Raw genomic sequence first — 16,259 nt, 5'->3', positions numbered from 1 at the left:
TGTCGTAATAAGAAGTTTGGAAACTGGGTGCTGGTGTGTGTCATCCTAGCTACTCAGAAGGCTGAGAACTGAGGACTGGATTTGAAGCAAAGCCAGGGCAGGAAAGCCTGAGAGACTCTTATCTCCAATGAACCAGCAGAATGCCGTTAGTGGGACTGTGGCTTAAGTGGAAGAGAGGCAGTCTCTTAGCAAAACAACCTAAGGGACAGCATCCAGCAGCATCCTGAGTCCAGGCCCCAACAGTGGCAAACAATCGTACATAAGTAAACAACCAGACATAAGTAAAGTTAAAAGTTGGTCCAGATACTGAGGGCAAGTGGACAGATCAGTTTTAGCCCCTCAGAGATTTGAGGCACTGACTATGCCCACTGCCTGTCTAGCAGGAGGTGGCCAGAACTCAACAGGGTGGAAAGAAAAGGACTGGCAAACAGAGAGGATGACCATCCGAGCCCATTTACCACCCAGTACCAACCCGCCCTGCTTCTCATCCCCCATCCGGCTTCATTCACAGCCAGCACTTTCCTGTGATGGTTTATTAGTTAAGTAATGGTACACAGTCCCAGGGCGGGGACTATCATGTCCCCAGGTTCCCCTCATATCCCGGGAAGACCAGAGGATAAGGAGAGACAGCTGGATCGGGTTCAGATCTTCCCAGGAAACGTGCCTTCTGCCCGGCGATCGTCCCACGCTGAGACCTGTGGGAAGATAGAGGCGTCACTTCCTGCTCTGCAGGGAGAGTGCTGTGGGCTTTCCTTCTCAAGGTGCCTCCTCTGGTGCACTGGGTCAACCAGAAACCACAGGTGCCTGCTCTGTGCCAACCATTGTGATGGGAGCCAGGGAACAACACTGACACTCTCTCCAAAAAAAGCCCCCAAACCATCTGGTCCTAAGTGAGCTAAGTTACCAGGTAAGAAATGGGAAGAGAAATGCTAGGCTCAGCTTTGAGAGTGTGGTTCAGCCAAATCATCACACTATTTGTCAAGACAGAGGAGAGGTGGAATAATAGACAACCATGAACAAGCTCTGTTTTGATCTGTTCAGAACAGTTCATGTTGTGCTGGTACTGGGGTTTGAATTCAGGGCCTTCGCACTGCCCCTTAGTTTTTTTTTTTGTTTTTTTTTGGGGGGGTCCGGTTGTGCGGCCTGAACTCTGGGCCTGGGCACTGTCCCTCAGCTCTTCAGCTCAAGGCTAGCGCTCTACCACTTGAGCCACAGCGCCACTTCCGGCTTTTTTTCTGCTTATGTGGTGCTGAGGAATCGAACCCAGGGCCTCAGGCATGCAAGGCAAGCGCTCTACCACTGAGCCACCTTCCCAGCCCTCCCCTTAGCTTTTTTATTCAAAGCTGTCACTCTACCACTTGAGCTATGCCTCCATTTCCTTCTTTTGTGTGGTTCACTGGAGATCAGAGTCTCATAGACTTCCCTGCCTGGGCTGACTTTGAACTCTGAGCCTCAGATCTCAGCCTTCTGAGATCTAGAATTACAGGTGTGAGCCACCTGCACATGGCTTGTTTCATTATTATTTTATTTACTTATTTATTTTTGGCCAGTCCTGGGGCTTGAACTCAATGCCTGAGCGCTGTCCCTGAGCTTTCTGTGCTCAAGGCTAGCACTCTACCATTTGAGCCACAGCACTACTTCTGGCTTTTTCTGTATGTGATACTGAGGATTCGAACCCAGAGCTTCATGCATGCTAGGCAAGCACTCTATACCACGGAGCCACATTCCCAGCCCCATTATTTCATTAGTTTTTAAGAAGTTTAGCACAATAATATTGGCATATACAGAGTCTGATTTGTGATTTATGACTGTAAGGCTCACTGGCACCTCGCACAATTTTATGGCAAGCAGGCAAACATCAGGTGATAGAATAGGTGATACTTAACCTCTGGGAAAAGGTGGTACTGTTTAAAAATACTCAATACCTGACTTATGTAACTTGAACCCCTCTGTACATCATCTTAACAATAAAAACTTAAAAAAAAAGTTTCACATATCTTGCAACATTAGTCATGGTGTCCTCTGATTTGATGGAATGGGGGTAAGGATGAATATAAATTCTTCAGCTGGCCAGGTGTGGGTGGCTCACGCCTGTCATCCTAGCTACTTAGGAGACTGAGATCTGAGGATCATGGTTCAAAGCCAGCCCAGGCAGAAAAGTCCGTGAGACTCTTATCTCCAATTAGCCACCAGAAAACCAGAAGTGGCGCTGTAGTTCAAGTGGTAGAATGCTCGCCTTGAGCTGAGGACCTTAAGGACAGTACCCAGGGGAGGGTCTTGGTTAGAGTGTGTGACCAGCTGCCTACCAAGTATAAGGTCCTGGCTTTGATTCCCAGTACGATTAACCAAAAAAGGTGAGAAGCAAAAGTGTTAAATATTGCTAAAAATGTCTTGTCAGATCAAAGCCAACAAAGACTGCCTTCCTGTGTCCTTTTGTCTATCAAAGTAGTTAGGGTAAAATGACATGCCTCATTAGCAAAGAAAGAAGAAAAAGAATGGAAGTAGATGAAGAAAATGTGGAGGAAAAAAAAAACCTTCATAACTGTGAGCTAAAGGCGACAAATCTGGGGTCACTGAATCATTCTACTTTAATCACTGAATCATTCTGATTTTAAAAACCACCAGAAAACTGGAAGTGGTGCGGTGGCTCAAGTGGTAGAGCACTAACCTTGAGCTAAAGAGCTGAGGGACAGCGCTCAGGTCCAGAGTTCAAGCCCCACGACCAACAAAAAAAAAAAAAAAAAAAGGGCAAAGGCAAAGGGCAGGATAGTGTGATGCCAGTGGCTCATGACATAATCCTCACTACTCAGGAGGCTCAGACCTGAGGATCACAGTTCAAAGCCAGCCTGGGCAGGAAAGTCCATGAGACTCCAATCTCTAATTATCCACCAGAAAACCAGAAGTGGCAGTGTGGCTCAAGTAGTAGGGCACTTACCTTGAGCTGAAGAGCCCTGGGACAGTGCCCAGGCCCAGAGTTCAAGCTCCATGACTGACCAAAAAAAAATGGGCAGGAAGACTTGGGGTATAGCTCAGCAGTTTTGAGACTCTGAGTTCAATTCCCAGCCCCCAGATAAATACATTCATGCACACAAAATTCAAAATTTAAAGAGAAGGATTGGACAGGCTACATGTGCCGACATGAGCGGGATGAATCTGATAAGATGACCCCAGTCACCTTGGCTGTGGGCCCTGACCGGGTGAAGAATAGGAGGTCAGAGGCAAGCATATCATGGAGAAATGCCCATGGGCAGTGGGGCACTGTCCTCAACCTGCCCCACGGAGAACAGCCTCCACCAACTCCCCCTGCTCAGTCCCCACCCCAGCACCCCAAGGGCTCCCCTGGAAGACACCTACCCAGGATACAGGGCAGAGGGACTTGTACACCCGCTGGTACCACTGGCACACGGACACGTCGCCCCCTTTCTCCGTCATCGCTTTCTCACAGCGGTGAAAGTCTGGGAAGGAAGGGATTAGGAAGAATTAATGAACACCAAGGGCTGGACATAGCTTCAATCAAAATGCAGTGAGGGCCAGGCGCTGGTGGCTCACCCCTGGAATCCCATCTACTCAGGAGGCTAAGATCTGAGGACTGCAGTACGGGGTCAGTCTAGGCAAGTCCATGAGACTCTTATTCCCACTAAGCCAGCCAAAAAAAAAAGATGGAAGTGGAGCTGTGGCTCAAGTGGTAGACCACCAGCCTTGAGAAAAAGAAGCTCAGGGACAGTGCCTAGGGCCCACGTTCCAGCCCCAGGATCGACACATGCACACGCACATGCGCACACACATACACGCACACAAAATAAAGCTTCCAAGAGGCAAACCTAACTGTTGGTAAAAAACCAATGTGGTCATCTTAAGTTGGTGAGCAGGAGAGAGTACTGTGCTTAAAGATAGGGCACAAGCCGGGCACTGGTGGCTCCCGCCTGTAATCCTAGCTACTCAGGAGGCTGAGATCTGAGGATCATGGTTCAAAGCCAGCCCGGGCAGGAAACTCTGTGAAACTCTTATCTCCAATAAACTACTAGAAAACCGGAAGTGGCGCTGTGGCTCAAGCGGTGGTAGAGTGCTCGCCTTGAGCTGAAGAGCCCAGGGACAGGGCCCAGGCCCAGAGTTCAAGCCCCATGTCCAACCAAAAAAAAAAAAAAAAAAAAGACAGGGCACAAACCACAACATCTGTTTTTCTGTATGGGTCACAATCGCACAGGGGGCTCATTTCACAATTACTCATTTGGTTGTATATTTTATTTACTCCTTGCAAGTATGTGCATACATGTGTGCACATAACGTGTACATAACATGTACATAGCATGTACATAACATGCACACACAGGTGTGGGTCCATGTATGCATACACTCCCTTAAAAAAAAATCTTCGTAAGAGCTGGGAGCGGTGGCACAAACATTCAGTCTCAGCTTTTCAGAGGCGGAGGCAACAGATCACAAGTTTATGGCTAATTGGCCTGGACAGAGTTATTGAGAACTTGTCTTAAAAGCAAAATGAATCCAGTTCTGGTAATCCCTGATACTCAGCAGGCTGAGATTGAGGATCAAGGCTCAAAGCCAACCCAGGCAGAAAAGTCCATGAGACTCTTTAGCTTTTACATCAACTAATCTCAGAACCAACCTGTGTGAGTTAACAAATCCCCACGTTGCCAACTGTGGCAGGAATCATATTCCTTCTTACATGTACCAAAATCTCATATTCAAAAATGAGTTCTGGGTTGCAAGAGAGGATTTACTATTTGCACCTGTCTGTAAGGCTTTGTTACAAATTAAACAAAGATACACACACAAGTGCTCTCCATGAGACTATTATCTCCAATGAACCACCGGAAAACTGCAACCCAAGTTCAAGCCCCACGGGCCCACACACATAAAAAAGGCAAAACAAAAAAGGGCCAGGTAGAGCCGGGCACTTGTGGCTCACACCTGTAATGCTAGCTACTTAAGAGACTGAGATCTGAGGATGGAGGTTCGAAGCCAGCCCAGGCAGAAAAATCCTTGTGAACACAGCTGGTTCCTGGGTCTGGGCTCTCCAGGGCCAGGCTGAGATGTGTGTAAGGAAACAGAGGCAACTCCCCTCAGCCAAGTGTCCCTGGCAGGGAAGATCTGCCACCACACCCTTCCCAGGCCCTGCATACCCAGGTAGTTCTGCCAGCAGTTCCTAGTCTGGTTCTGGTTAGGGAAGCGGCTGTCAAAAGGGGCCGTTTTATAGTTCTTGATTTTGCTCTTGATGTCTTCTGCCATGGTGCTGAATCCTGGAAACAAAGAGAATGGTGTTGGTGTGGGCTCAGAAGGATGAGGTGGGAACAAGCCAGGCCTTCCTCCCTCTTCACAAAATCTATACACAAGTCCTGTCCCCAAACACTACTCCATGCCAGGAGCTGTTCTAACACCTTCCTACTACAGTCTGAAAGGCAGGGCTAACACGACTATCCTTGATATTCAGACAAGGGAGAGAGACAGGGTATCTAAGTGACTTGCCAAGGTCACCCAGAACATGATGGCGGGGCTGCTTCGATCATTGGTAAACTCCACATTGCAAAGATCTTTAAATTGCTTTTTTTTTTTTTTTTGTCAGTCATGGGGCTTGAACTTGGGGCCTAGACACTGTCTCTGAGCTCTTTTGCTCAAGGCTAGAGCTCTATCACTTTGAGTCACAGTGTCACTTCCAATTTTCTGGTGGTTTACTGGAAATAAGAGTTTCACTGACTTTCTTGCCTGGGCCAGCTTCAAACCTTGATCTTCAGATCTCAGCCTCCTGATAGCTAGGATTACAGGTGTGGGCCACCAGCACGTGGCTAAATTTCTTTTTTGGTACCCACAAACAGTTTTCTCAGAATATGTTCAAAGATAATAAAAATTGCATAGACTGCAGGGCACCAGTGGCTCACCCCCCTAAACTTATCTACTATGCAGAAGGCTGACATGTAAAAGAAAAAGAAGAAAAGACTGAGACCTGAGGATTGATGTTTTAAGCCAAGCCAAGCAAGAAAGGCTGTGAGACTTTAACCTCCAATTAACCACCAAAACAAAGTGTGTGTGTGGGGGGGTGCCTGGAAATGGAGCTATGGCTCAAGTTGTAGAGTGTCTGCCTTGAGCAAAAAAGCTAAGAGACAGTGCCCATGCCATGAGTTCAAATCCTGGTATCTTCACACACACAAAAAAGCAAAGAAAAAAAAAACAACTCCAAACTGTTATATGTAGGTAAGGACATGCATATTAAGCACCACAATTCTAAATTAATCACGAGTAAAAGTAGTAATCTGTGACACCAGCCAATCTAAACTGATAATATCTGTGATTTTGACTGCGATAAAGTCAGATGCTGCCAGCCCCAGTTACCGGGAGCTCAATGACAGGTTAGTAAAATGGTGGATGTAACTCCTCCTTTCTCCAGCTCCTTGAATCTTAAAAAAAAAATTATACCTTCATCATGCTTAAGTAATTGTACAAAGGGGTTACCATGCAACACAATAGTTTATAACTACAGTGAATCTTGTCTGCTATCATCCCTTTGATCACCCTCACCCCCACCCCCATCTCTCCCAGCCCAAGAGAGCTCCCTGAATTTTACAGGCCCTGAGGACCAGGATTCAAAACCTTTGACGTCTCTGAAGACACTGACACGCAGCTTCCATCCAGAGAACTAGTAGAAAATGTCTAATTCCCATGAACTGGAAGAGCCAGGGTGCTACTCAGGGTCAAATTCATGGGACCCAAGGTGGGGTGCCCGGGGCACCGGAATCGTCTTTTGGGAGGCTGAATGGGGTGGGGGCGGAATCTAAAATGCCATCCGCTGGGACACAGACCAGTCGCTGTAGTTTGTGCAAGATCTCGACCTTGTATTTGAGAAGGTGAATGAAAGGGGGTGCTGAAACCAGACCCCAGTGGCTCACGCCTGTCACTTCAGGCCTCGAGTTCAAGCCCCAGGTCTGGCACACACACACACAAAAAAAAAAGAGGCAGGGGGATGCTGGATGTTCAAGGGGGGTCAGGGAGGAGACACGAGGAGCGGCAGGCCGGTGCCCCCGCAAACCACGGGAGGCCATGCCTGCGGACCGGTCATCAAAAGCCCCCCTCACCGGGGGTTTAACTCCTAAGCCTCAGTTTCCCGGTGGTCAGAAAGGATCATCACAGACCCTGCCTCACCGGGCGGCACGGAGGGTCAAATGAGCTCATGCATCGCCCACAATGATCTGCCACCACGGTTGGAACGACAGGACCCCAGGGTCCAGGGCGGGCGGCCGCCCGGCGGACCGGAAGTCTAATTCCCTCCTCGGGAAAGCTGGGGTACTGTTCTTCCATCCGCTGGGCTGGGGAGGAATCTCAGGTCCGGGTCCCCCACACTCACCTAACGACACCCCTGAGGTACCGCACGGCTCAATGTCACCCTTCGCAAAGACGCCAAAGACGAGACCGGAAGCGGAATTCAGACCGACCGGAAGCTGGCTACGGAGAGTGGGGGGGGGGGGGAGGGAGAGGCGAGTCTTTTCCCGCGGCTAGAGCGTCCGACAGGAAGGCGGGCCCTGAGGCTCTCAGGCCACGCCCCCTCCAAGAGACTTCCCCGCTTCTATTGGACTGAATGTCTACTCATCATCACTGCCCGCCCAATCGTGAGCTGGCGCGGCACTTGGGATGGCTCTGAGCGTGGGACTCTGCACAAGCACCTCCTTCTGTTTTTATCCTAGGAAAGTTCTTAATCCTCCCGCGGCCCAGGCTGGCGGGAAAGTGGTCATGGGGAAAATGTCTCAGAGACAGTATTTTTATTGAAGCCGAACATTGTTCAAAAAGTGTACGAAGTGGCGCTGTGGCTCAAGTGGTAGAGCGCTTGCCTCGAGCTGAAGGGACAGCGCCCAGGCCCAGAGTTCAAGCCCCACAACCCCCCCACCCCCCCCAAAAAGAGTGTACCTCTTTACCTGACTTAGTAATTGTAGCCCCGGTTTTCTGGTGGTTTATTGGAGACAAGAGTCTCACGGACTTTCCTGCCCGGGCTGGCTTTGGATCGCGATCCTCAGATCTCAGCCTCCTCAGTAGCTAGGATTACAGGCGTGAGCCACCAGCACCCGGCTAAAGATACTAAACTTTTAAGTACTTAAATAAATAGCTGGAGGGACTGGGAAGGTGGCTCAGTGGTAGAGCGCTTGCCTTGCATGCATGAGGCCCTGGGTTCGATTCCTCAGCACCACATAAGCAAACAGAAAAAAGCCGGAAGTGGCGCTGTGGCTCAAGTGGTAGAGCGCTCGCCTTGAGCTGAAGAGCTGAGGGACAGCGCCCAGGCCCAGAGTTCAGGCCCCACGACCGGACCCAAAAAAAAAAAAAAAAAAAGTACCCTAGGCACTAAAGGAAGGGGTTCAAGAAAGTGGCAGTCAGGGGGCCACCAAGTCACTGATAAGTGGCCCAGGCTTATGGAAGAAAACAGATAAGGGTTCCGATGGCTGGGTCTTGGTGGTTGGGAAGCCCAAAACTCCTAAACTTTGGGGTTAAGCACACTTGGCTTCCCAGTGGGTTCAGGCAGAGAAAGGATGAAGACAAACACACAAGACGAGGTTCGGAGGAGTATTTTTTTTTTTCTTATTATTATAGGGTTTCTGTTCCCTGCCCATTCCCAGCGCCATCGGGACAGGCTAGGCCGGGCACACGGCCCCCAAAACGGTATGTGTATTTGCGCCCACTGCTCTTGAGCACGATGTCACGGCGGTAATAGTATCGTAGACCTCGGCTCAGCTTCTCATAGTTCATGCCGGGCTTCCTCTTGCGCTCACCCCACAGCCGAGCCACCTAGGGCGGAGACCGAGGGGGCGGGGTTTAGTCTCGATGGGCGTGGAGGGGCAGGGCCTAGGGAATTTAAGCCCAAAGGATCCCTTGCCTGAGCCTGGGTGGAGCAGTAGAGACTGGGGCGAGGCCAAAGGTTGGGCCCAGCTAACCCGGGGGACTAGGCTGGGTTGGAGCCGTCAGGGCGGGACTTGGAGGTCCAGGCAGGGGAGCTGTCCCACCTCTTTGGGGTCGCACAGCTGGAACTCGCGGCTGTTGCCTGTCCAGCGGATGCAATTGCTACGGGCCTCGTCGTGAAGCAGCTCCAGAAGAAACTGCCACAGCTGAATGGGACCTGTGAGGCAGAGACAAGTGTGTGAACACCTAGGTTTGCCAGCCCCAGACCACGTCGCTTCGATAACCTTAAGAGTCGGGGATCCTTCCCCTCGAAGGCTTAGAGATAGATCCAGATCCTTTCGACTTGGGGACCTAGGAATCTCCCCATCTTCGAGGATCCACGAGTTCAGATTCCTCTATATAAGAGACCCAAGAGTCAGCCTCAGACACCTAGGCATCCAGGCATCCTAGGCACCTAGGCATCTGGACTTAAGGCTTTGGGAAATGCCTGCTCCCCATCTCGGATACCCAGGGCATCCGAACCTTCTCTCTCACCTAACCTAGGAGTCCTCCACCCCTTTGATCTACCCTAGAAGAACATTTGTGCCTCCGTCCTCTTGCCCCGCCCCTCTCCAGCTCGAGACCAAGGCCCCGCCCACCGCGGCGTTTCACGAACCACGCCCCCTTCTCGAGTCTAGCCACGCCCCTCGACGGCTTTAGGCCCCTCCTCTTTGCTGTCCTCTCTGCTCCCCTTTGACAATCTTCACGGGCCTCTCACCTCGGTGATTCGTGTTGGGATAACGAAGCAAGATGGCACGGTCCTTTCGCTGCTTCTGTTCAGCGGGAAAAGCTGGACTCTGGAACCCCGTTGAAGAGATGCCGCAGTCCGTAGGCAGCAGCCCCGGATTCCACGAAGTGCTACAGTCCGAACCCTCAGGCCCACCCCAAGAAATGGTACAGTCCGCGCGGGGGTCTCCGCCGAGGCCCCTGTCCCAGTAGGTAGCACCGTTGGGGTCCACGGAAGAGTCCCAGCTGGCGACGCTCCAGGCGGTCTGCTCGAGCGCCCCTGAGGTGCTGGCTCCAGCCGTTGGGGCGCAATCCTGGCCCCCTATGGAACCAGTGAGGTGGGCGGGGCCTTCGGCGGAGAGGGCGGGCCCAGTGCAGTGAGGGGCGTGGTCGTGGAAGACAGAGGCGGGGCCATGGCCCCCAGCCGAGTCTACGCCAGAAGGGGCGGGGTCATGGCAGAGAGGGGTGGGGCCCGCGGCCTGAGGGGAGTGGCTCCAAGGGTCCCAGGCGTCGTAGACCAAGTCTGTCCAGTCTCCCGACCACGGAAGGGCTTGAGCGGGGGTCTCTATGAAGAGGACGAACCCCAAACGAGTAAGACCCAGATGTCCTGGTCCCCCACCATGGGGGGTTGTTTTGTACCCCGGCGTCTAGGGCCCCAGAGCTCCTAGATCCAGCCCCAAGCTACCTTGAGTACCACTCCCTCTTCCCCCGCCTTTCGGCACGCACTCACCAGTCCCCCGAGGAACTTCGGAGTGCGGTAGCGCAGGACTCCGGTCCAGTTCTGGGAAGCCTAAGAGTGATAATTTTGCAGCTGAGTTTTAGGAAGGGGGTGTGAGTAATGAGTTAGAATCTCCTCCATCATTCCCTCCCCCACCCCACCCCGCGCCCCATCAGCCATCAAGGTCTGGGAGTCATTTACTTAGTACCCGGGGACTCTTTCAATCTCCGGGCTCAAGCATGCGCCCTCACCCCGATCCCAGCACCCAGAAATCCCACAGCCTGGCAGTTACCTTTCCAGGATGTCTCAGCCGTCGGTGCATTCCCTTGCAACTCCAATTCAGGGTAATAAAAGCCAAAGTCGGTTGCTTCTGCAGGCACTGGGGACATGAAGGCAGGGTCAGGGGTCAGCAGAGCCATCTCCCTTCCAGCCCTGTCAGTCACCCACTGTGCCAGCCTCTTGTTACTTACCCAGTCCTGACAGCTTGCTCCCCGGAGGAACTTCCTGCGATGGCACCTCATCCCAAAGCCACAGATCCATGGGTGCGAGGTGTGAAGGTCCTAGGTAGAGAGAAAGTGCCAAGGGCAATGAATGAGCTTGCGACATCTTGGGACCCTGGCAGTCTGGGTCCCGGCACTGATTTCTCTCAGACCCCAGGAGTCGGGGGGCTTCTCTCTCTTCCCCCAGGAGCCTGGAATCTTACCCTCTCCCCCAGTCCCCCTTTTGTCTCCCACCCAGAAGTGCAGGCTTCCAGTTTCATGGGAGTCTCCCCATTCCCCTACCCCCCTACCCCAGGGCCTTCCTAACCCATACATCCAGGCATCCATCCAGGACCCCAGTTCATAGCTCACCTCTGGCAGGTTCCTCTGTCTCTAGGCTGGGGTCTCAGCCCCATTTCATACCATGCACCCCCTCCCTGGGGGCCCGAGGAGGGGGGGGAATTTTCCGAGACGTCAGAGCTGGGGGTCGCAGGCTGGGTCAGGTTGCAGGGGTAGGGGCGGGGCGGGACCACGCCCCCCCTCTTCCCCCCCCCCCTCTGGTGTTGTTCTGGGCCTGGATGGCTTGGAGAAGAGACTGGGGAACAGTGTTTGGGGGGTCAGGGGATGGAGGATATTTTTATGGGCTGGCGGCAGTGGAGTGAGGGACTGGATAGACTGGTTTTCTGTCTTGGGGATTTGATCCTGCGACATGGGAGGTGGGGGGGGGGGTGGAGGGCCTAGGGTCAGCAGGGCTGCACTGAGCTTATCGGCAACAGGAAGAGGGATTTCCGGCCAGATCCCCCCTCCTCCCCAGCGTCACCCTACGTCATAATCGCCAGGGGTGGCTGGGGGGATGGTGTGGGGTGGAGGGAGGCCAATCCTGAATCCTCCACCAGGCCCAGTGGGGGAGGGGGTCCTGGAGCTGCCAGTGATGAGGCATGTCAATCATAATAAAATCTGTAACACCAACAATTGGATAACAATTATAATAGTGATAGCTCACATACATATATGTATGTATATATACATATGTATGTATGTATGCATGTATGTATGTATTTGTGCTGGTCCTGGGACCTGAACTCAGGGACTGAGTGCTGAACCTTATCTTTTCACTCAAAGCTGGTACTCCACAACTTGAGCCACACAGCTCCTCTTCCAGCTTTTTGCTGGTTAATTGAAGTGTCTCACCAACTTTTCTACTCAGGCTGGCTTTGAACAACCATACTCAGATCTTAGCCTCTTGAGTAGCCAGGATTAGAGTCTCGAATCACCAGTGCCCAGCAGTAACAGTTAAATTTTTTTTTTTTTGGTCAGTTATGGGGCCTGAACTCTGGGCCTGGGTGCTGTCCCTGGGCGCTGTCCCTCAGCGCTTCAGCTCAAGGTGAGCGCTCTACCAGTTGAGCCACAATGCCACCTCCGGCTTTTTCTGCTTATGTGGTGCTGAGGAATTGAACCCAGGGCCTCATGCATGCAAGGCAAGCACTCTACCACTGAGCCACTTTTTTTTTTTTTTTTGGTCGGTTGTGGGGCTTGAACTCTGGCTTGGGCACTGTCCCTGCACTCTTCAGCTCAAAGTGAGCGCTCTACTACTTGAGCCACAGCGCCACTTCGTTTTCTAGTGGTTTATTGGAGATAAGAGTCTTACGGACTTTCCTGCCCTGACTGGCTTTGAACTGTGATCCTCAGATCTCAGCCTCCTGAGTAGCTAGGATGATAGGCGTGAGCCACCGGTGCTTGGCTAACAGTTAATATTAAGTGAGGTGTTTACTGGAAAAATGGGCCTTCATGATCTTATAAGATGGATACTATTTTTTTTTTTTTTTGGTTGGCTGTGGGGCTTGAACTCTGGGCCTGGGCGCTGTCCCTCAGCTCTTCAGCTCAAGGCGAGCGCTCTACCACTTGAGCTACAGCGCCACTTCCGGTTTTCTGGTGGTTTATTGGAGATAGGAGTCTCACAGTCTTTCCTGCCCGGGCTGGCTTTGAACCGCGATCCTCAGATCTCAGCCTCCTGAGTAGCTAGGATTACAGGCGTGAGCCACCAGCGCCCGGCTAAGATGGATACTATTTTTATCCCTATGTTATGAAGAGGGAAACTGAGGCATGCCAACCTTCCTCTTCTCTTTCCACAAGCCAATGTCATCCTATGATATAATAGTTTGGGGATAATTGAGAGTAATTTTCTTGCATGTGATAGTGGAAAGATATGAAAGATATTTCCCTTAGGAAGTGAAAACATGAATATATTTAGGTATGAAAAGAGCTTTTTCTTCATTGCTGTTTTTCTTTTCCTTTTGTCTTGTTCATTTCTCTGTCTTTGGGAGTGTAAGAGGAACATAGAAATGGAGGGACAAAGGTGAACTATGTGGGAAATGAACTCTACAACTTGTGGATGGAGATGGGAGGGAAAAACTGGGAGAGAGTGAGGGAAGGGGTGACACTGAACAAAAAGAAATGTACTCAGCTGGGCGCCAGTGACTCATGCCTGTCATCTTGACTACTCAGGATGCTGAGATTGGAGGATCCCAGTTCAAAGCCAGCCTGGGCAGGAAAGTCCCTGAGACTCTTACCTCCAATAAACTGCTCAGAAAAAACTGGGGCTGTGGCTTAAGTGGTAAAGTGACATCAAAAAAAAGCTCAAGAGCAGGGCCCAGGCTGAGTTCAAGCCCAAGGACTGGCAAAAAAGAAAAAAAGAAGGGAAAGACAGAGCTGAAGGCAAGACATGTCTCATGTAGTAAAATGCTTGCCCAGCAATCATGATGTCCTGAGTTCGAATTCCAGTACCACTATGTTGAAAATGAACAATATAACTTATAGAGACAGGGGAGAAAAACTGGGAATGAGGGAAGGAGTGACACCACCCAAAAAGAAATGTACTCTTTACCTGACTTATGTAACTGTAACCTCTCCATCCATCGCTTTAATAATAGTAATTTTTTTTTGGGGTCCGGTTGTGAGGCCTGAACTCTGGGCCTGGGTGCTGTCCTTCAGCTCTTCAGCTCAAGGCTAGCGCTCTACCACTTGAGCCACAGCACCACTTCCGGCTTTTTTCTTTTTGCTTATGTGGTGCTGAGGAATCAAACCCAGGGCCTTGAGCATGCAAGGCAAGCGCTCTACCACTGAGCTACCTTCCCAGCCCCCATAATAATAATTTTTTAAAAAAAATTCTAGTACCACATACAAACAAACAAACAAAAAATAACCACAAAATCCCAGTGGATGCAGGTGGCTCATGCCTATAGTTCCTAGCTATTTGAGAGAAAGAGATCTGAGAATCAGAGTTCAAAGCCAGCCAGCCAGAATAGTCTGTGTGACATTCATCTCCAATTAAGCAGCAGAAAGCCAGAATTGAAGCTGTGGCTCATGTAGTAGTGTGCCAACCTTGAGTGAAAAGCTAAGGGTCAGTGCTCAGGCCCTGAGTTCAAATCCCAGCACCAGTACCAAAAACACAAAGACACCAACCACAACACACACACACACACACACACACACACACACACACACACACACCACTGAATTGGAGATTGAAACTACCACTGAGTTTGAGGTGGAAACTAGTCCCAGTATTTAGGGAGTCATTGAACTCTGGGGCAGCACCAATCCTCTGTCCATCCATTTACTCAGGATGCTGAAGCCAGTCCTGGCTGCCCTGCCTTACCAGACCTTATCTCCTCTCCTGGAAGCTGCCTTCCTTCTCTGGTTGAGGTCCCCAGCTGTGGCTCCCTGCTGTTTTAGATCCAGCTCTGAGGAGTTGTCACCCAGTCTCTCTTGACACGTCTCAGTCCCTCCCTTTTCCACATGGCACCTTCTTTTCCACCTTTTCTTTTTTTGGGGGTGGGGTGGGGGGTTGAACTCAGGGCTTGTGCACTGTCCCTGAGATTTTCTGCTCAAAGCTAGTGCTCTACCACTTTGAGCCACAGCTCCACCTTTAGTTTTCTGGTGGTTCATTGGAGATAAGAGTCTTACGACGTTTTTTTTTTTTTTCTTTTGGCCAGGGCTGGTTTTGAACTGAGATCCTCAGATCTCAGCCTTCTCAGTAACTAGGATGACAGGCATGAACCACCAGCACCAGCTCTTTCCCATCTGCGTGTCTCTGGGTCTTCTCCCATCCAGTTCTCCATTGTTGGTGTTATATTGGGGTGGTCTTCATCTGTGTTTGCCTTTCTTTGTCCCCTGTCCTGTATGAGATTCCTGTACACTCAAAGAAACTTGGGTATGCTTCTGCTTTCTGGAATCCTCTCTTCCCATCTCCTTTCTTGCTCTTGTTTTTGCAGGGAGCACAAAGTTAGGGTCGGGAAAGCTAGGGATGGGGGAGGAGAATTGTGGGTCCTGGACTCCGTGGGCTAGCCAGGTGGCAGGGAGTCAAAGGGCATTTCCTGTCAGGGTGGGAGGTCCTCCTCCCTGGGACCAGACTGGAAAATGTGACGTCACAGAGGGGCAGTAAAGGTGGGGGGGTGAGGGGGGGAAAGGCACTGGAGAAATCTGATACCTTTCCTGGGTGATCTGTCTTGAGAGATACTATCTTCACAGCCTCAGGATCCCCAAAATCCTTATTCCTCCACTAATTTAGGGTTCTGATGTCTGTGTACCCCAGGGGAGACCTTCACCCATCTCCCTCCAAACCTCCAGCACAGGGCTGATTTCAGGGCTTTTTTTTTTGGGGGGGGGGTCCGGTCGTGGGGCCTGAACTCTGGGTCTGGGTGCTGTCCCTCAGCTCTTCAGCTCAAGGCTAGTGCTCTACCACTTGAGCCACAGCACCACTTCCAGCTTTTTTCTTTTTGCTTATGTGGTGCTGAGGAATTGAACCCAGGGCCTCAGGTATGCAAGGCAAGCGCTCTACCACTGAGCCACCTTCCCAGCACCCCCCCCCCTTTTTTTTTTGTCGGCCGTGGGGCTTGAACTCTGGGCCTGGGCGCTGTTCCTCAGCTCTTCAGCTCAAGGCGAGTGCTCTACCACTTGAGCTACAGCACCACTTCCGGTTTTCTGGTGGTTTTATTGGAGATAGGAGTCTCACGGTCTCTCCTGCCCGGGCTGGCTTTGAACCGTGATCCTCAGATCTCAGCCTCCTGAGTAGCTAGGATTACAGGCGTGAGCCACCAGCGCCTGGCTGCCCCCTCCCCCCCTTTTTTTTAATGTAACGTAAGCTGGTCTTAAACTCAAGTGTTTCTGCCTCAGACAGCATGGAGGGATTCCAAGTGTGTATCACCATGCTTTGCTTTTTCTTTTCTTTTTGGTGTGGGGCTTGAGTGAGCCTGGGCTCTGTCCCTCAGCTCTTCATCTCAAGGATAGTACTCTACCACTTGAGCCACAGCGCCACTTCTGGTTTTCTGGTGGTTCACAGGAGATAAGAGTCTAGGCTGGCTTTGAACCACATTCTCAGATCTCAGCCTCCTGAGTAGACGATT

At 51.2% G+C, this 16,259-nt stretch overlaps 3 protein-coding genes and 1 non-coding gene across 5 annotated transcripts in view; all 4 read right to left on the bottom strand.

Annotated features, from left to right (window-relative positions):
• Nucleotides 1-518: 518 nt before the first annotated feature.
• On the bottom strand, nucleotides 519-7,447 carry LOC122097523 (cytochrome c oxidase subunit 6B1). Its single transcript, XM_042668085.1, has 4 exons — nucleotides 7,355-7,447; nucleotides 5,142-5,258; nucleotides 3,355-3,455; nucleotides 519-695 (listed from the first exon to the last, which is right to left on the bottom strand). The coding sequence occupies exons 2-4, from the start codon at nucleotides 5,245-5,247 to the stop codon at nucleotides 642-644; spliced, it is 261 nt and encodes an 86-aa protein (XP_042524019.1). The 5' UTR covers nucleotides 5,248-5,258; nucleotides 7,355-7,447; the 3' UTR covers nucleotides 519-641.
• The window catches only part of Haus5 (HAUS augmin like complex subunit 5), a 32,887-nt gene continuing 18,346 nt past the window's right edge, over nucleotides 1,719-16,259 (bottom strand). The window contains exons 20-21 of one of the 2 annotated variants that reach the window (XM_042668005.1): nucleotides 7,745-7,750; nucleotides 1,719-1,734 (exon numbers count right to left, since the gene is read on the bottom strand). The gene's annotated coding sequence lies outside the window, so the exon portion shown is untranslated. Of the gene's footprint in view, nucleotides 1,735-7,744; nucleotides 7,751-15,092; nucleotides 15,106-16,259 lie in introns of those variants that run through there. The other variant, XR_006145536.1, reaches the window with a different exon arrangement.
• On the bottom strand, nucleotides 4,670-4,799 carry LOC122097629. The gene has a single exon (XR_006145550.1). It is a non-coding gene; the product is annotated as a small nucleolar RNA SNORA40 (small nucleolar RNA).
• Etv2 (ETS variant transcription factor 2) lies at nucleotides 8,581-10,915 on the bottom strand. Its single transcript, XM_042667768.1, has 7 exons — nucleotides 10,846-10,915; nucleotides 10,668-10,745; nucleotides 10,388-10,447; nucleotides 10,076-10,222; nucleotides 9,650-9,979; nucleotides 8,997-9,109; nucleotides 8,581-8,781 (listed from the first exon to the last, which is right to left on the bottom strand). Exons 1-7 carry the CDS (start codon nucleotides 10,913-10,915, stop codon nucleotides 8,581-8,583), a joined length of 999 nt encoding a protein of 332 aa, XP_042523702.1.

The sequence above is a fragment of the Dipodomys spectabilis genome, unplaced genomic scaffold, assembly GCF_019054845.1.
Source record: "Dipodomys spectabilis isolate Male_0828 unplaced genomic scaffold, ASM1905484v1 ptg000422l, whole genome shotgun sequence".
Taxonomy (NCBI): Eukaryota; Metazoa; Chordata; class Mammalia; order Rodentia; family Heteromyidae; genus Dipodomys; species Dipodomys spectabilis.
The sequence above is the reverse complement of the archived record's forward strand: the minus strand, read 5'-3'. Positions and strand labels throughout refer to the sequence as shown.